This window comes from Rhea americana, unplaced genomic scaffold (genome assembly GCF_003343005.1).
Source record: "Rhea americana isolate MKP2758 unplaced genomic scaffold, rheAme1 scaffold_380, whole genome shotgun sequence".
Taxonomy (NCBI): domain Eukaryota; kingdom Metazoa; phylum Chordata; class Aves; order Rheiformes; family Rheidae; genus Rhea; species Rhea americana.
Window position 1 is genome coordinate 22225 of NW_028186513.1, and position 19590 is coordinate 41814.

Sequence of the window (19590 nt, forward strand, 5' to 3'; positions counted from 1 at the left end):
GTCAGAATGGAGAGGAACAACTGGGAGTTCCATAACAAAACGTACTCATTTGTTTTTGTTAAATTTCAATCTCTCTCTCCTCTTCTCCCCCCCCCCTCAGCTTTTGAGTTAATTAATCCCTGATTTAAGAGGCCTTTGCAGATATTACATGCTTCTCTCCCTCCTCAAAATGAATTCAAGAGTTTTAATGTCAATTTACAACACTGCTATGAAAGGTAGAAAAAACTAATTTTTGCCTGTTTCCCTTCCCCTCTCTTCAACATATAGGAGTCAGTTAACTGAAATGGTTATTCTGGATGGATAAAGTTGTTTTCACTGCAGTTGAATTTTGGGAAATCATTTACATACCTAATAGTTATTTCCCTGAATTGCTTCTGATCAGGCCAGTTAAAGGCTCAACTTTTGTGGATATTTGGAATCTGGTATATTCCTTTCCTTTTAGTTAAGGATCTTGTCTTGCAGAAGCTTTCCAGTTGGACTGAGTATAATTGTGTTCAGCTGTTTTTTCACTAATCTTAAATGGGTAACAATTATTCTAAGAATTGTTAGGCTATAAACACATGCAACTGTTAACAATTAAAGATTTTCAAAATGCAGAGGCTGTAGTAAACATACAGTTGGAGAGAGAAGGACAGGACAAAACCAAGTTAGAGGCGGAGACTTGAGTCAAACCGAGTCCTTTGCAGAAGGAAGCTGGAATGCTGGAAGATATGTTGTCGTTTGGGAATATCTGCCTAGCTGTGAAGCAACTTTGACAATTGGAAATGAAGGCACCCTGTACAAACATGATCGTTTCCTCTGTGCTGCTGCTGAGCCTACTTGCACTTTGTAAATTGCGTCTTTAAAAAAAAAAATGGAGGGGGTTAGTACAGACAAATCATCTTGTATGGAGTTAGCATATTCTCTGAGGTAGGTCTAATGTGTTATTTTAGCATAAAAATCCATTCTGGTGTATTTGCATGTAAATCATGAAAATGATTTTATTCTTAGTCTTGATTCCGAAGGCTTACTTTTGTGTTCTAGGTTGCATTCCCGTATTTGAGTCTACCTAATGTTACTTGCTTTATTTGTGATTTTATTTTTGTTTTCTATGCATTCTAAAATAATGGACTCTAAAATTTGAGTAATGTGTTTTAGCCAACTAGCTACAGAGATTACCAGACTTGGGAGAATTAATCACTACTTGTTTCTTTTGCATAGCCTTTATTGTATTTTTTTTTAATGATTTCTTGTAAATAGACTTTGCAACTTTTTAGAGTGAGATTTTTCCTGCTGCAAGCCTCTCTAAAATGACAGAATAAATTTTGGAAGCAGTACAACAGTAACTGCTGGTAATCGGTAACAAATGCAGGAGTTGTCTGAAAATGAGAGCGTGTGTGTTCTGCTTAGTGCTTTTGAATAGGAGTCCTCTTCTAATTGGTTCATTCTTGCTGTCTGCCCTTGCCTTTCCTTCTTGTTTGTTGCTGTTTTTCAAGTGAGGAGGTGTCTCGGGTAAGTTGCTAGGTTTTTTTTTGCCCTTTCAAGCAATGGAAGAAGCATATGTTAAAATTACATGAAACAGTTTGCTAGGAATGACTATGGTATGAATAAATTTTTTCCTGTTAAACTGTAGTGTATTTGATAGCTGGAAAAAAAAACAAATAGCTTTAAAGTTCAGTTTAACTGTATGTATGTACTCTAACATTTTAGGAATTCTAATGACAGGTTTTTTATTCAGTTAAGTTTTGGGGGCATAGGGCAGGGGAAAGTAGAGAACAGCAGTGAGTTGTGTGTATTGCCAGGCTGAAGAGAAGAGGAGGGGGTGGGAATATGTCTGTTAGAGTATGACCAGTGARTGTTTTAGAGCTGACTTGGATCTCTCTTCAAGAAGTGAATCTGGAAATGACATCAGTAAATACTATTTACTAACATTCCTTTTGAAAAAATTCTTCTCTGTTTAAACCTACTAGTTTGGACATTCTGTTTTACTAGGGCAAAGTCTCAGACTTCCAACGGGACTTCAGTTTTCTAATAGTTGTGAAGTATTTACAGTAAAGCTGGCATTTAATCCTGAGCTACGTGATGCTTTCAAATAGTATGCAACTGAAGTTCCAGAAACTTACTGGAAAGGACTAATGAAACAGCCCTTAATGTTATACCCTTTAAATCTGGAATCTTACAGGTTTTCTACCTAAGTCTTGGATTCCGTTCTGTTCTTCTTTATTAATAACCTGTACTCTTGGAAGCAAGCAGATGGAATGCTGAACAGTGCCATCTCGTGGTATCAGGCTAGAGAGTGAATGCACACCTTGTGACTGCTGCCTCGCTTTATTTGATGGAGTTCCAGGCTCTGAATTGCAACAAAAGATGCACCTTTTGAAACTTAAACTGCAGAGCCATTTACTCTAGTACTGCTGCTCTCGTTTTGAGGTGTTTTAATTCTTTTAACTCATCTGGCAAAGAATTGGGGTTTCATCTTGATCATCAAGATTTCAGAAGCATATGAAATAATTGAGGGACAGAAGAAGGGGAAGATTTGGATCTGTTCCAATAATGGTAGCATGACCTGCATTAAGAAATGCTTCTTTGTGCAAGATGAGATGTAACCTTGGCCTTGAGCTGTAAGAGCTTGACATTTGAGACATATCACTTTCTTGAAGGTGGGTAGCAGCCACATTCATCCTAGAAAAACAGTGTGTACGCATCATGGTCTCTGCAGTGGTTTTGATAGTTCACTTGTTTGTYGGTATAGCAGAAGGAAGTTGTTTCCTTGCAATTTGAAGGCAAAGTGTAATACCTCAATTGGATGAGGATAAACTGAGGAAATTATTTTTAAAACTTAGAAATTAACTTTACCAATTCTTTTTATAAGGGTTTAAATACAAAGCTTTGCAAGAGGAGAACTTGAAAATATTGTGTGCTTTTCTTTTTTCTTTTATCAGTTCTAGGTCCCGCTCAAGGTCGTATTCTCCATCGCATAACAGAGAAAGGAACCATCCAAGAGTCTATCAGAATCGAGATTTCAGAGGTCATAATAGAGGATACAGGAGACCCTATTATTTCCGTGGCCGAAATCGAGGGTTTTATCCATGGAGCCAGTATAACCGAGGAGGGTATGGAAATTACAGGTCAAACTGGCAAAATTATCGCCAAGCATATAGCCCTCGTAGAGGGAGATCACGTTCTCGTTCACCCAAGAGAAGGTCTCCTTCACCAAGGTCTAGAAGTCATTCTAGAAACTCTGATAAGTCATCATCTGATCGGTCAAGGAGGTCTTCCTCTTCCCGGTCTTCCTCAAATCATAGCAGAGTTGAGTCTTCCAAGCGTAAGTCTGGAAAGGAGAAAAAATCATCTTCCAAGGATGCCAGAGCATCTCAGGCTGCAGGAGATAATCAAGGTGATGATTCTAAGGAGCAACCATTTTCAGGAGCAGTGGCTCAAGATGTCAAGGCATCTGAGGGATCGAAACCATGGCAAGATGTGACCACCTATGGTACAAGTTCAGTGTCAAGAGCTGCTGTGCCTGAGCTTAGTCCGAGGGAACGCAGTCCTGCATTAAAAAGCCCTCTTCAGTCAGTTGTGGTAAGGCGTCGTTCTCCTCGACCAAGTCCACTGCAGAAGTCAAGCCCTCCGCTGTCCAACCCATCACAGATGAGCTCTGTTTTACCAAGCAGCACCTCCTTTCAGGCAGGCTCTCATCAAAGTCCATTTGACCATGGCTCAGGAGGTTTGAGCCCAACAAGGAAGAGCCCTGTGTGCAAAAGTCCAACACCAATCGGTTCAATTTACAGTGCATCTCAGAAGGAGGAAACCACAGCTCCTGGAGGAGGAGCCTTCTCAAAAAGGCAAGTGGTGTGTTTCGCTGTGCTGTGATGTGTCATGACAAGCCAGGTTGYGTGTGTAGGCATGCTCTGGGAATGCAGCGAGGGCTCTGACTGTGCATGCAGGCTCTGGCTGAAAAGAGATTCTGGCATGTGCAGTATGCCATGCTTGCAGGTTACCAGCTGTTTGGGCCTGGTACAGTCTAAATTATATAGTATAGGCCTAACTCTGTGTTGTAGCAGGTTGGAGTTTTTTTGGCTTAACTTGGATAGTAATAAAGATTATGTAGGTTCCCTGTGAAACTGTTTAAAGTGAAGATATGCCTGAGGAGATTTTTCTAGCAACCTGATAGTAGTGCAGACTAGAAACTTAATTTCTGTTGTTTATTTTTCAGTTAAAAGACTTCAAAGTATTGCTTTTTTGTCTGGATCACTTTTATTAACAAATGGTAATGGTCAGCCATTTTCAAAGCAAGCTCATCTTTTAAGTTAACGTTATTGTCCAGCTGAGATTCTTGAATTGTATTAGATATGAATTGGCAAAAATTAATTTGATCTGACTGCATGTTCTACTGCAAGCAGTCCATGGCAGGTGTAACTGTGATGCTTCTGCCTGTGTGTCGGGGTGGTACGATAAACTTGAGCACAAAATTCGTTACTGAAATTAAAAGATTACCTTCTACAMAAAGCATCAGTTCTGTATGATTTGTTTGTTCATTTTACTACAAATTAGTACCTTAAGTGACTCTTTGTTTCAAAAGATACAGTAGCATTCACAAACGGTTTCCATTTTTTTCTTATTTTTTGAAGTTATTTTGGATTGATTCCGTATCAAAGATCTCTGAATTTGAAAAGTTACTTAACTCCAGTTTCAGCTTTTTGGAGCAGTGAACTAATGTCCTTTACTGCTGTTTCCTCAAAGCTAGGATTTTGCTTAATGAATGCTTTAAAACATAGTTCTGATGCTTTTAATTAGCTTAAGTGAAACTGCTGTTCTCACCAAGTGTTTTGTCTTCTCCCAGCAAAATAAATATTTTTCTTTTAACCTATTTGCTTTTATTTGTATTTACAGTCCTATCATGAAATATTTAGCTAAGAAACTTGCATCCAAAATTTGAAGTAGCTTTTGAGGCTTTTATTTCCAGTGTGTTGTTTAAAGCAGAAAAGCCCAGGTTGAAAGTTTTGATGTGTTATTCTCCTGAACCAGGTTTGTAAGTAATTAAACTGATTGGGTAAGATGTTACTATTTTCCTTGAAATCAGTCTATGGATAAGCTGTTTTTATTTGTTCCTAAGCCTCACATCATCAGTTCTGCATACCCATTTTCTTCTACATTTGCTRAATTTATTGGTAACATAGTTGAAATCCGCACTGACTGGTCTGCTTTACTGTTGAACTGTTATGGTCTAGAGATTGCCTTCTGTATATGTGTAGTTCACTATTTTTCTAAAACTTGCTTGCTTTCAGCTGAAGTATTAACCTCTTTCATTCTTTTAGTAAGAGAATTACTGTAATGTTTGTTGTGTGAATAGGTATCTGGAAGAGCAGAAGACTGAGAATGGGAAAGACAAGGAACAGAAAATAACAAATGCTGAAAAAGAAAAATCAAAAGAAAAAGGAAATTTCTCTGAGTTGGGATCAACAGATGGAAAGACAAAATCTGACTCCTATGCCTCCAAAACCGATTCTGAAAAGGGATACCGTGGTAGCCAGTCACCTAAACGCTATAAGTTCCGTGATGACTTTGAGAAGCTAAAGATGTCGGAGTTCCACAAGGAAGGTCATTATGGCAAAGAGGAAGCAGACGAGCAGGAGAAGAAGGACAAGGCAAAGGGCCGAAAAGATTCAGAGTTTGACGATGAGCCCAAATTTATGTCTAAAGTGGTAGCAACAACAAGTAAAGGTCAGGATGAGGATAGGCCAGGAAAATGGGAAGGCCTAGTATTCTTACCACCTGGAAAAGAGAAGCAAAGGAAAGCTGATGAAACAGAGGAAGAAAGCTATTCCGAAAGATCTAAAAAAGAAGAGAGACCAGCATCCAAGAGAGCTGAGCCAGGTCACAGGGGATTTGTTCCTGAAAAGAATTTTAGAGTGACCACTTACAAAGCAAGCCAGGAGAAAAGTTCTTCACCCCCACCAAGGAAGGCTTCTGAGGTAAAGGAGAAGCCAGGAGCCAAAGGAGATGGGCTAGCTCCTGGCAAATCCTCCTTTTCCATTACACGGGAGGCCCAAGTCAATATCCGGATGGATTCCTTTGATGAAGATCTTGCACGGTAAGTATTTGCTATTTTTTTATGGTCAATCTGAACAGTGATTTCAGCTGCCTGTTTCTCTTTTTGACATCTTTGTATGCTAGCCTAGTGTAAGGAAGACTAAACAAGATTGGCACCATGTTGCATTTTTGGTGATGGGTATTACATTTTTGTGGCATTAGAACACTTGTATGAACCCCTTTGATGAAATGTTGGAGGGTTTGCAGATTATGGAAGATAAATTATTTAATCTTCATCATCTCTGTGATTTGATACAAGATTGTTTTAGAATGTAAATACTTCTGGATCACACCACACTGGAGTCTGAAAAGAACTCAGTACTTAGTGTTGTCTTGCTGCTAGAAGCTTTATGGTGCAATAAAATTACAATGTAGCTTAAATGACATAAAATTCTTTTGGAGAGCATTTAACTACTCTTATTCTCAATATAGTGTTGTTGAAACTCTGCAAAGGTCTGAGCCACTTTAGCATGGTTTCAAGAAAATTTAAGACTGAAAAAGTATTACCCCAAAAAGTACTTTTGTGAAGTAGTAGCCAACAAGTGTTAATATGCTCTGTGGGATGTTAGAGGTTAATCTAGAATTCAGGGATGATGGAAAAGAATCACAGCCAGCTAGTGGTGTAAGAATTGGCTTTGGTGTCGTAGGATATCAGGGTTTTTAGTATCTGTACAACTCTTCAGATAACGGAGCAACAAATGATCTGAATTACTACATTGTTGAATTAAGTGAATTATTATTACGCTAAGATGGATTAGTATATTTCAGATATGTTTAAATGTTCAAATAACAACTTGTTCTTGCTATTGAATGTTTTTAGGTGACTTCATAGTACTATATTTAAAATGCAGTAAACTTCCAAGCTCTGAAACATTAATCATCTTAAACTGCTATCCTTTACCTTGTTCTTCTATTCCTTGTGGCTTGTTCTTTTTCTAGTCCAAGTGGCATATTGGCTCAGGAACGGAAGTTATGTCGTGACCTTGTGCACAGCAACAAAAAAGAGCAAGAATTCCGTTCTATTTTCCATCATATTCAGTCAGCTCAGTCTCAACGAAGTCCGTCTGAACTGTTTGCTCAACATATAGTGACTATAGTCCATCATGTAAGAGGTAAGTCAGATGTCAGTGGATCATCAGGTTAAGGTTCACTTCTCTCTTTCTTGCCCCATTAAGCAGGTTTCAAGTGCTCTAGCTAATGCTCAGTTGTTTTTCAGGAGGCATGCTAGATTAGAATAGCAGCCAGATGATTACAGAATTATTTTGGTTGGAAGGAGCTTCTGGAGATGTAGTCCAGCCTACTGCTCAAACCAGAGCTTGCTTCCAGGTTGGATCAAATTGCCTGGCCTTTCTCCAGTTGAATTCTAAAAAAAATTTTGGGTGTAGAGCACTGAGGCACCTGTATCAGTGTCTAATCACTCTAATTATAAGGAAAATATTTCTCCCACATTTAGTTAGAATTTTTCTTGTACCTTGTGGTGATTACTTCTTGTTCTTTTACCATGCGCCTCTGAGAAGAGTCTGGCCCTATCTTCTCTATAATTGCCCTTTAGGTCATAGAAGACTACARCTATTAAATTTCCTCTTAGCTGTCTCTTGCTTTCTCTTTTCTAAGCTAGACAAACCACTTTCAGCCTCTGCTTATGTGTCACATACTCCAGCCCCATAATAATCTGAGTGATTCTCTGCTATGTTCTCCAGTTTTGATAACTCTTGCACTAGAGGTCCAAAAAGTCAGCCTGTATCCAGATGCAGTGTCACAAGTGCCAGCAGAGAGGAACAATCACTTTATTGACCTGCTGACCATTCTTATGCTAATATGGTTCAGTCTGTAGACCACATTCATCACTGTAAAAATGTGTTCGCATTCAACTTCACATTCAAAGCCAGGATCTCCAAGTCCTTCTGTTGCAGATGTTATTTAGCCTAGCTGTCCACAGCCTGTACCAGCACATGAGACCTTTGTATCCCAGGTGAACCCTGTATTGTCTTCACTCCTGTTGACCCATTCCTCCAGCTTGTTGAGGTCTCTCTGAAGGGCAGCTCTGCCCTGCAGCATGTGAGCCACTCCTCCCAATTTATGTCCTCCAAAAACCTGATGAGTGTATTCTGCCATCATTCAGTTTGTTGATGAAGATATTAAACAGTATTTGGCCCCAGTTTATGCAAAGGAGATTGGAAAGTCAGAAGAATCACTCTTATTCTTACTTGAACAGTATTCAGGGAGACGGTTGTGATTTAGAATTCATTTACTCTAGTGAATTTGTGTATATACAGTTAAATCATATCTGTAAAGTGAGATTCCGCTCTCAATTTCAAAAGTGGCTCTCATTTGTCAACAGCATTAGTTAGTTTGTCACCTGAGTGCTGCGTGCATCCTGGTGTGAATCTGACCAAGACCTAGGACAGAAATACTTTTTAATGTTTAAAAAAATGATATTTATTATGTGACACTGACTCAAACCCCCAACAGAACATCACTTTGGATCTTCAGGAATGACACTGAATGAGCGCTTTACAAAGTATCTGAAGAAAGGAATGGAACAAGATGCAGCTAAGAACAAAAAGAGCCCTGAAATCCACAGGTTAGTGGCACACTGGACTATGTCTAATTTTTCGAGGGTATTTCACATTTCCTTCTCAATCTGGAAAAAATCTGGAATAAATGAAGACCAATAATGATATGTATCATTAWTTAGTTAAAGTAGTGCAATACGGCAAGCATAATGTTAGTGTTATGTCTAATCTACCCAGCATCTGATGAGAGCGACTAAAGAAGTCATTAAATCCATAATGGATAGAAGTTTCTTTTGGGGAGAAAGGATGTCTGCCTTCGGCATTTGAGTGCCTTACATTCTGGATCATAAAAGCTTATCCTTTAGTAAGCTGTAACAATTCCATCTAATGTAACTGAGTAAGGATATAGGGATATGTGGGGGGGGAGGGTTGTCTTTTTTTTTTTTTTTTTTTTTTGGTTGTGCTACCATGCTCTTTTATTGTGTATATGAATTACCTGGGTGTTAAGAAGTTTGGTTTTAAAAAGACATTTAATTTTCTTTTTCTCCTTGTCACATCACTCCTTCCACTTCTTTTGGTCCTTTTGTCTACAGCTGAAAGAGTACTTCTGGAAATTATTTATTGAAAGATAGTTTTGTTGATACAAAAATATTCATGAACCTACGTAGCAGTATCTAACTAGCTTCAGCAAAAATGGACAAATGAGGAATTTTAAGTACCATTGCAAATTCTGGAATACCTGTTTTAAAATGACATTTGGTCAAAAAAATGTTATTCTTACAGACGAGATGATATCTTTGTGCTGTTTTACTTCTAGGAGGATAGATATTTCTCCCAGTACTTTTAGAAAACATGGATTCTCTCAAGAGGAAATGAAAACTTCCAGAGATCCTGGCTTCAAGGTGAACTGTTACTCTAATTAGTTTAATTCAACAAAATGAGTGCATTGGGCATGAACTTAACAGTGATGTTTTTGTTTAAATTACTCTCTACTTAAGTTTGTGTTTTTCTTTTAAGGATGGGCATAATTCTAAAAATGAACTACAAAGGGTTAATTTTTATTAAAAATGTATCAACAACCTTTGTGAAGTGGTTAGACTATGGTAAATGACCCCAAAGTCAATTGAGGTGAGCTTGAGAAAAATGAGAGGATTTTTGGAACAAGTGCCCATGATGAGAGAAGAGACTTTTTGTGATATTTTTCTGCTTGTAAGTATTATTAAATCAATTGTATACACGTGATATTTCCAACCATGTTTTCAAAGACATGCATGTCAAAAAGAAGAAAGTAAAAATACTTGTCTAAACCAAATACGCTATTAAGCAGATGATAAATTTTGTTCTAACAACTTACTGTACCATTTCTGTTGATTGCTGTTACTTTAACATTCAGCACCTGTTTTAGTAGATCCAGAACACTTGAAATTTGGTGTATTAGCTTCTCTGAGTACAACAGTGTTAAGCCGTTAGACTCACTGTAAACAATCATAGAAGTGGCTTAACGTAAAATGTTTGGGATTTTAACCTTTGTTTATTCACCTTCATACATATTTACATTGAACATTGAAGAGATTTTTAAACAGTCCTGCTGAAACCTTACTTGTTTCATATTTGTTTTCGATTTTTTCCAAACACACTTGTGGCTTGACATGGACGATGGTGAGATGGATTTGATGGGCCTGAACTCTGAGCATCAGCTTGGCAGAGTATATTATAAACGTGGTTTCCAAACAGCTCGCCAGCCTTCCGTGAAACAGACGTGCCCTCACAAACCCAAATAGGTGTTTGCTGTACCACATAAGGGAGCTGCTGCTGATTTTGTCACTTATCTGTCATCCATCGTGTTGGGAGCAGTTTTGTTCTCAGAGTAGGAATTAAAGCTCTTTGCCTGGGGAAAGTAGAAGAGCCAAAAATCAAAACAATACGCCTGCTCCCACTCCTGCGTTATTTGACTTTTTTATTTAAACAAAAAAGTGTTTAGAAACTCATGTAAGNAAAAAAAAAAAAAAAAAATAGCTAGAGACTTACTAATCCTTTGTATGTAATTCAAGATGATTAATCTGATGTATGTTGCATAGCATTTGTATACATACACATACATTTTCCAAGTATAGTATTGTGTAAATAGTCTAAATTGGTGATCACTGAGCACAGCCATGGAGGCTGTATGTTGTTGCTAGTGACACTGTGCAGCTTTACCTCAAAAGTGCTGCTACTCAGTTGAATGCTTGTCAAAACCACAGCCACTGCGAGTTAGCTACTCTTGTATGTGCAGTCATGGCAAAACTTCATGAGGTATTACTGGTCTTTGTTTACACAGGTAACATAACTGTTTTCATTAAGCTGTATTTAAACAGCAATTTCAGTAGAACTCTAAGCAAGTATTACCTGATTTCTTTTTATTTAACTGGAAGGTTGGGGGAAAATAGTTCTTGAATTTTTTTCATACAGTTGGTTGGTTTTTGCTTTGTGAAGCACCAGATAACTTGCATTAGTAGATTTGCTAGGATGATGTAGGGAGAGAAATATGTACCTCCTTCTGTGGTGCTTTCTTGTCATCTTTCATACAGTGCCTCCCAGTCTGGGAGGAGATGGAGGGCAGGGAAGTGCTATAGCTGATGTCTGCCATAGAGCAAATCTTATTGACAGACATACTGAATCTCTGAGATGTTGGCATTTTTCTAAATAAACATGATGACTCCATTTCTGTGGCCTATATCTTATCACTTTGATCAGTAGTCATTATCTTGGGTATCTCCAAGTGACAAACAGCTTTTGCTTCTCCCTACATACTGTTTCAGACCTGGTGATTAAAATTCCTTCCACCCTGCTTGATGGTGTCTGTCAGCAGGATAGCGAGCATGCTGCTGTTTGGTAACAAACATTCACAGGACGTTAGACATTTTATTCATGCTATRATTCTGAGACATAAAGGAAAGCTGAAGTCTATGAAATAAAAACTAATTTTGTTAGTGAAATATTTTACATCTTAGAATGGATTATTGATTAGTGTTCAGATAAACTGCTCCTCTCTGGAGGTCTGTACAGTCAGTAGCAAAGTAATGGTGCTGAACTGGTGCACTGTAAACATTTGTATTAAACTCTTTCCTCTTCCCTGCTTTTGTAGGCTGAAGGGAAATATAAGGAYGACCCTGTTGACCTGCGCCTTGATATCGAACGCCGTAAAAAGCATAAGGAAAGAGATCTTAAACACGATAAATCGAGAGAATCGGTGGACTCGAGAGATTCAAGTCACTCAAGGGAAAGATCAGCTGAGAAAACTGAGAAAACTCACAAAAGTTCAAAGAAAAAGTATGTAGTAAACTAAGCCATTTATTCTGTATTTCATACCTCTGTGTTATAATTGGAGACAGTGTCACAGATACCTAATTGTATTCTTGTTGACATAACTACACCAGTGGAGGTCATATATTACTGATATATTTATCTGAAATACTGAATAACRGTTAAATGTAAATGAGAAGGCTACATGTATCATGATGGGTGAATTACTACTTTTTCCTATTGTGTCATAGAGAACAGCTATGTTTAAGGTTAATTTAATCCTTTTCTATTAGCTTAATTTTCCATTTGACTAAAACTCTGCAGGTCAGGATCTCTGCAGGAGAAAAGATACCAAGAGAGATGGTGCTGACCTCAAAAGCATGCTTATCTCAAAATAGATGGTTTAAACACCTTTGTGTCTCCAGCCTTGCTGGAAAGGGCTTGGGACCTGTTAGATCTACATGTTGTAGCTGATCTTGAACTGTTGCTATGACTTTTCTTTATCATAGTAAAGGCAAATGTTACACTTATATGGGGGTGATAAATGATTCTGTAGCTCACTGCTGAGTTGTTAACCTCTTTGTCCACCTCACCTCCCCTTTCCTGTCACTAAAACAGGAAACACCGAAGGGTACGTGAGAGATCCAGATCCAGTTCATCATCTTCACGATCCTCTCATTCGTTCAAAGCAGAGGAATATCCTGAAGAGACTGAGGAGAGGGAGGAAAGCACCACGGGTTTTGACAAGTCTCGACTTGGGACTAAAGAATTTGCTGGTCCAAATGAGAGAGGAAGAGCTCGAGGGACCTTTGTAAGTCTTTGTCAGCCTTTCTTCCTCTCCCCCTGCCACCAATATCAGTTCCCAAAATGGTCGAAGTGTGGCCCTTTTTTTACTGCTCTTGCACAATTACAGCGTACTGTGGGGTGAAAACTCCAAGGGTATTGGCTGATTTTGGATGATAAGCCAAAATACAATTACTCCCGACTTTGAACATAGAATCTGGAGAGCATACCAAGGTGCTGGGAATAGACTAGGCAGTTGAATTCAAGATGCGTTGAGCAAAATCAAGGCTGGAAGCTTTTGTGCATCAGTGATTGCTCAACAATCCTGGTGCACAGCATAATGTGCATCAGTCGGTTTGAGTTAGGCAACTGAAATGGCTCTTCTGGTTATAAAGACCCTGATCCATAACCATAATCTCTTTTTCTTTCATTTCTTATTGTTGCAGCAGTTTAGAGCCAGGGGGAGAGGCTGGGGCAGAGGCAACTTTTCGGGCAACAATAACAGCAGCAGTGGTGGCAGCAATGATTTTCAGAAGCGAAACAGAGATGAGGAATGGGATCCAGAGTACACACCTAAGAGCAAGAAATACTACTTGGTATGTGTCTGAAGTACTCAGACATGTATGAACACTAGGTGAATCTGGTCTGAAATCTTTTAGAGGTGAAAGCACAAGTTATCATTAAACTAATCTAGGAGTTTAAGGCTTCACGTGATACTTCCTCAGAAGTTTCTGACTCTCAGTTAAAAAGTAATTTCTGTTCATTGTAGGATAGTTTTCTGTTAATTAAAAATCCTAAAGGCCAATTAAAAACCACATGTTTCACAATAGTGTGAAAAACACAGCTTGAATCTGACAGTCTGTGTTGCAGATGGCCTACATTTCTAGATTCTTCTGTCCTGAATAGATCCTGTCTGTTTCCTGGATAGAAGAATCTAGAAATGGGTTAGTACTGTTCCCTTCTGTTTCTGGTGGTAGCAGCCTTCCATACTAACATGCATTAGTCCTGGAGAATCCAGTCTGAATGACTCTGTTCTGTGAAGAAAGGGTAGTTTAAAATGTAGGCACTAAGTTACTTTGTCTTCCTGATTTGGAATACTTGAGATCCCTGGTCTTGTCGTTAAATGATGCAGTATTTCAGTCTTGTACCTCAAACAAGAATGCTTGAATTTTCCCTTTGATCTTGCTGAAAGCAAAATTGTAATTTGCTTTTGGGTCCAGTCTCTACTCTGCCACTTTACATATAAGAATGGATCAATTGAGGCCAGAAGCATGATCCAGCTTGTTAYCAGTTGCATGTGGCTTTACCTCATACAAAACATTCCTGAAAGTTGTGTGTGTTATTCAAGTCCCTGAAAACCCAACAGTAATGACTGAAAACTGCCAAGTGATTTGGGAAGTAAAGGGCAAATGTGTAAAACATGAACTGTGGAGCTGCAGAACCAGCCAGTGGCACTCCAGGCCTAGATACCTGTCCCATGCCCTCCCCTAGCTATTACATGGAGCTTCCTGTCAGAAAAGGACAGATGGGCTTGTACAAAAAGAAAGCCTATATAGCCATTGTTCATTCCTGTTTCCGTCTAGCTTGTTTTTTCTCCAAAACACGCCAGTTCTTCTGTTCAGGTGGCACTATCCATTGTGACATAAATATGGGGGTCTGCAGGGAGGCACATAATAAACTAAAGTTTTCTTGCTGCTGTTACGTTGAGAGCAGTCAGTCCATTTCATCTGATGTCATTGGCTTTCTCCTGTGCAGCATGATGACCGAGAGGGTGAAGGTGCCGAAAAGTGGGTGAACAGAGGCCGTGGTCGGGGAGCTTTCCCCAGAGGAAGAGGTCGCTTCATGTTCAGAAAATCAAGCACCAGCCCCAAGTGGGCCCATGACAAATTCAGTGGAGAAGAAGGAGAAATTGAAGATGATGAAAGTGGAACAGAAAACAGAGAGGAAAAGGACAACTTACAGTCAGCTGCTGAATAGCCACAGCGCATGTTTCTGGAGAACCCTGGCAGGGGTGAAGGGGTTCAGCACACCAGTGCTGGAGACTGTCAGGGTGACACTGAAGTGCTGAACAGAGCCCCAGAAAGGAGCTTTGAAACAATCCCGAAGTTAACTGCATTTCAGAGCTCAGCCTCCCTAAGTGTGGACTAGAACTGATCAAATCATTTATGCTTGGATCCACTCATAGAGTATACCTTTCCAAAGACTTACCTTCTGGACTGAATAAGGTCAAGTACTGGGTGAGATCCTGGATTTTCTCTTGTCTGTGACCTTATTGGATGATCGGTTTTTTCTTTTTTCTTTTTTTTCCTTTGGTAACAGGCTTTGAAGGCGATGTGGATTTCGGTTTGTGCCCATCTTAACCCAGTAGTCTTGACATTTGTTTCTCTTTTTATAATTTGAAATAGTAGAGGTCGAGATTAACTCGCCAGTTTCAATTTTTCTCCCCTATTGTGTATTCAATTTTTTAAATTCATACTCTACTTATTTTAGGCCTTTACRTATGTAGTAACATCAATTAAATGATAATTTTGGAAACTATTTTTGGTTCTTATAAATAAGAAAACAATTAAGCATGTGAATAAACATCTAAATGTTAACTTGTTGGGACCAAACTGCTATGATTTTTTAAAAAACTTTTTTTAAATGTTGAGTTTAGGGCCTTTAAAAACATTCTTTTTCTTTTATGTTGAAAGTTAACAAAATTAGCATGGTTTAAAAAAAAAAGAAAGAAAAATTACACCCTGCTCTTCACTACTGTTTAGTGTGTACACTGTTAGGCCTGGTGTGTGCTGGAGTCCCAAACTGCTTGTAGGCATTTTGTGTATCCTCTTTGTAGCTGGTTGTGAACTTGAGTGTTCTTTCCAAGGTAACATAGTTTTCTAAAACTTCAGAATTCTACTAGGTTAAAAATATAAAAGGAGATGAGAATTTTTCAATATTTTTTATTAATCTTTTTATAAAACAAAAGGCAGATCCCTCCTGTGCTGGTTAAGGATGGCAGTTATGGTGTATTTCTTTTTATCTTAAAAATATACTGAGGAAGTTTGCAAATAGTTCTTTGGCTAAATCAGTGAGCCTTCTTAGGAGGAGAGGCATGTTCACACACTGATGCTGAGTGTGCACGTGTTGTAAAGACACCACTCTCCCTGTCCCTCCATCTTTGCCTTCCCTTTCCCAGGATTGCTGTGCTGTTCCCCCCACACACCAACTAGAGTTTGGTTCRTTTCGATTTGAACAGTTCCTGTTTAGCAACCCCCTAAAGTTTGTTTTATGCAAATAAAAATACAATAAAATAAGTAGTAGGTGTAACTCTGCTTTGTTTTGTGTTCTGAGTCTGAGGCTTCTTCTGTCACCAGACATTTGCCTTCTGAATTGATTGGTGAAGCCAAAAGGAACAGACATCTGTAGTCAGCACCAGTGTGGAATTGCAGAAGAGCTGCTCTGAAGGAAGCTTTAATACATGGTGATCCTGAAAGAGAACTGGACTAGGTGACAATAATGAAAGAGGAAGCTCAAAATGGTGTCTGTGGGGTTGTCTCTGCTGTTTAAGTGCAGCAATTGCAAGCAGTTACTCTTCTGGTGAAACGGTCAATGCTGCCATTTTATACGGCTCTCCAGGTATGGAATATTGCACTTTGAAGCAAGGAGAAAAACTGGCTTTGCAACACAAATAACATTGTAACACAAATAAGGAAGTATAGAAACAGGTTACCTGCAATTATTCTTTCAGGAGGTCTTTAGGTGTGGTAACAAAGGATGCAATTTTTATCCTTTAGCTTGCATTAGTAGTATGTTACTGCAGAAGAACCAGGCACTATGTAGAGTTTTCTTTGTTTTGTTTATCATTAACCTAACTGCTTTCTAAGTTAGTAACTAATTAAAACTAAACCCTGTTTTAAAAAAAAAAAAAGCATTTAGCTGTCTCTGGGTTCAGTGAAATGGAGCCTTGGGGCTTGCTTGACTGGCAACAGTTAAGGTAAATCCCAGTATCTCTTAAGGATGAGGAATCTTTTTTTCTCTAAGCATTTTAGAGACCTTTTAAACCCCTTTGTWAAAAGTAATTGCGTGGGGGAAGGGAGGAAATGATGCATACAGCCCTGGGCCAGGTTCCCCATTCCTCCTTGAAGTAGAGGTTGCATATCACACTTGTGACTTAAGAGGAAGAACAGCTACATGCATCCCATAAAACTGAAGTCCTCCCTGAAGACCAAGGCTCCTTTTATGCCACTGCTAAACCTGACTGCTTGCCCACTGTACCTGAGTGGGCTGGTCACTGCGTTTGCTGGTGTCAGTTTTTTCCACTGCTGCTACTACTTCACAGGAAGGTTATAGTTCACTTAGCTCCTTGTTGCTTGAGATTTACAAGTGTGATGTTAGGTGTGTCCAGCAGCAGAGCTTGTGCTTAATTTTGGGGGTCTGTCTACACTGCAGAAAAGCATGCTTAACTTCGTGTTAGTTAACAGTATTAGCAAATAGCAGTGGAGACAGTAGCATAGACTAACAGTTCACATTTCCCTTTGCATTTGAATTTGAGCTGTTGAGACACTGTTCCCTCAGCTCAAATTAATAAACCTAAGGAAGGAACAAATTCTTTCAGTCTACAATAAACAAGACTCCATTACTAATTTAGAATTAGCACCTGACATGAGATGTCTCTGGGCCAGTTGCACAAAAAGCAGCAGCCACTTTCTTTGTTTTACCTTGGTTCCGTATTGCCATGTTTAAAGGGCTTCAGTTTAAAAGCATGTTCATAGTGTTGGCCTGGACCAAGGGTGACCAGGCCTGCTTGATGAAGATGTACCACTAACACCCTCTTTCTGGCACTTGAATTCTCCGAAGGGACTTGTGGTCCCTTGTGCAGCTTGTGTTTTGTAGGTTTTGGACCCTTCATGGTTTAGCTTTTGCTTCCCCTATGTAGTGAAGGCTGCAGGCATGCAGCGATGGGCCTCACCGCGCACAGCAATAGAAACCAGAACTGCAGCCTCCCCTGCACTGCGGGCAGCTCGTGTCCCACCTCCCCTGGCGCCTGCTGCCATCCCGCGCACGTGCCCCTCTCCTCCCTGCCACGGGCCTTCGCTGCCCTGGGGGCCCGGGGGGGTTGGAGCAGCGGGAGCCTGCTGCCCCGGCCCTCCCTGGGGCTGCGCAGTCTCTGTCGCCCTGCTCCTCCGGAGGAGCTGGGGAAGTTGTTCCTGCCTCCCTGCAGCCTAAAGCGTAGCTGCTGCCTGCCTCGGTTTCCCCGGCCACGCTGAGTCCAGGGCAGCCTGGCTGCTTCGCCGGGCCACTGCTCAGTCCCTTCCCCTTCCCTTGTTTCTGCCCGGCAGTTTCACGACTTCCTTCGGCGTGGCTGCTGCTCTCTGTGCCCAGCGGGCTCCGGCCGGCAGCCTCACCGCAGCCCCCGGCTGCCTGCAGAACCACYGTGCCTGCTCCGGGCTCGTCCCCAGCATCACGGTAGCTGCCACTGCCACCCCCTCCGTGCTGCTCGGCCTGTCGGTGCCCTCCCGCCGCGGCTGCCCTGCTCCGCGCGGCGCGGCAGGGCACGGTGCTGCTGCAGGGCCGGGCGGCTGCATCGCCCCGAGGATGGCTAGCAACCCCTTTTCATTATAAATACCGTGTAAAATAAACTATTCTGGGTGCAGAGCCCTGCCTAGCGCGTGGGGTGGGTCGGGGTTCCCGTGGGAGCGGGACGTGCACGGCGGCGCGGGCAGGCGGCCCCACGGCGGGGCTGCGCATCCGCCGCCCCCGGCTCGGCGTGCTGGCACYGGCCCCCTTGTTCTGGCATCCCGCCAGCGGCGCGGGGCTGGGAGAACATCTGGAAAACATCTGGATCCTGTTAGGGCTGTGGAGGCGGGACGGGACTGGCCTGGGAAGCGGCTATTTTTTGCAAGGCTGCCGGGGGGGAAACGGGGGGGCTGCGGGAGCGGGTCGGGCACCCCCGGCCCAGCAGCGCCGGGAAACAGCCGCTCCCCCCTCTGCCGACACGCTGGGTCAGGCGCCGGAAAGGGCTAAATTTAGTGGGAAGGCAGGAGCTCACCGCGGAGGGAAGCGGCCTGGGAACGTGTCCGCGGGGCCTGGCGGCTCCCACGGCAGGGCTCGGGGCGAGCTGGCTCAGTAGCGGTGCGGGCGGCCGGCRCCCAGCAGGTCGGGCTGCCCGTTGCGCCAGATCTCGCGGAGGATGCGCTCGCGCTCCTCCAGCCGCTGCGCCCGCGCCAGCTCCTCGGCCGAGGCGAAGACGTCGACGTCCCCGGGGCCGGGGCTCTCCGGCGGCAGCTCCGTCGCCGGCAGCAGCGACTCGGAGGCTGCCCGGTCGACGGTGTCCTCTTCCTCCTCGTCCTCATCATCATCGTCGTCGTCGTCGCCGTCGCGGGGCCGGGGCGGCGGGCGACGGGCGCGGGGCCGGCACGAGCGGCGCAGCACCAGCAGGCACAGCGTGAGCCCCAGCCCGCAGCAGACGCCCAGCACGAAGTAGAGCCCGAAGCTCTCGGGGTTGGCTGCGGGTGGAGGCGGCAGGATGAGGGTCCGGCCGCCGCTGCCGGGCCGCTCCCAGCCCCCCGCCGCCGGCTCACCTCGGATGTGGGCGTACACGGCCATGCTGTTGCTCAGCAGCTCCATCGCCCGCTGCCGGGGCTCCATCCTGCTCCGGCGGCACTCAGGGCCGCCACGGGCACCGGGTGCTCCGCATCTGCTGGGAGGGGGACGGGGATGGGGACAGGAGGGGGGGGCCATGGGGCTGAGCGCAGCGCCCGGCCCTGCCGTCCTTCCTGCGGGCCAGGAAGGATACGGCCCCTCCGGGACGCGGCGCCAAGCGAATCGGCTGCACCGGGCCGAGCTTCCCGTGCTGGCCGTGGGCACGGCGCCCGCTCCCAGCCCCACTGTTTGCACAGGGCAGCCGGCCGCGGCGCAGGGACAAGGGCCGCACAGCGGTGCAAAGGGCACC

General features: G+C 42.5%; 2 protein-coding genes across 6 annotated transcripts in view; one reads left to right on the top strand and one right to left on the bottom strand.

Annotated features, from left to right (window-relative positions):
• The window catches only part of THRAP3 (thyroid hormone receptor associated protein 3), a 30137-nt gene extending 14185 nt beyond the window's left edge, over positions 1-15952 (top strand). For 3 of the 5 annotated variants that reach the window (XM_085313247.1, XM_085313246.1, XM_085313249.1), the window contains 9 exons: positions 2922-3824; positions 5333-6073; positions 7012-7184; positions 8545-8656; positions 9406-9490; positions 11716-11900; positions 12492-12684; positions 13103-13252; positions 14412-15952. In XM_085313247.1, the coding sequence (XP_085169373.1) occupies positions 2922-3824; positions 5333-6073; positions 7012-7184; positions 8545-8656; positions 9406-9490; positions 11716-11900; positions 12492-12684; positions 13103-13252; positions 14412-14633 (2764 nt within the window). In that variant the 3' untranslated portion in view covers positions 14634-15952. The remainder of the gene's footprint in view (positions 1-2921; positions 3825-5332; positions 6074-7011; positions 7185-8544; positions 8657-9405; positions 9491-11715; positions 11901-12491; positions 12685-13102; positions 13253-14411) is intronic. The other 2 variants (XM_085313250.1, XM_085313251.1) reach the window with 2 other exon arrangements.
• Positions 15584-19575, bottom strand: EVA1B (eva-1 homolog B). Its single transcript, XM_085313252.1, has 2 exons — positions 19220-19575; positions 15584-19144 (listed from the first exon to the last, which is right to left on the bottom strand). The coding sequence occupies exons 1-2, from the start codon at positions 19377-19379 to the stop codon at positions 18762-18764; spliced, it is 543 nt and encodes a 180-aa protein (XP_085169378.1). The 5' UTR covers positions 19380-19575; the 3' UTR covers positions 15584-18761.
• Between the last annotated feature and the right edge of the window lie 15 nt (positions 19576-19590).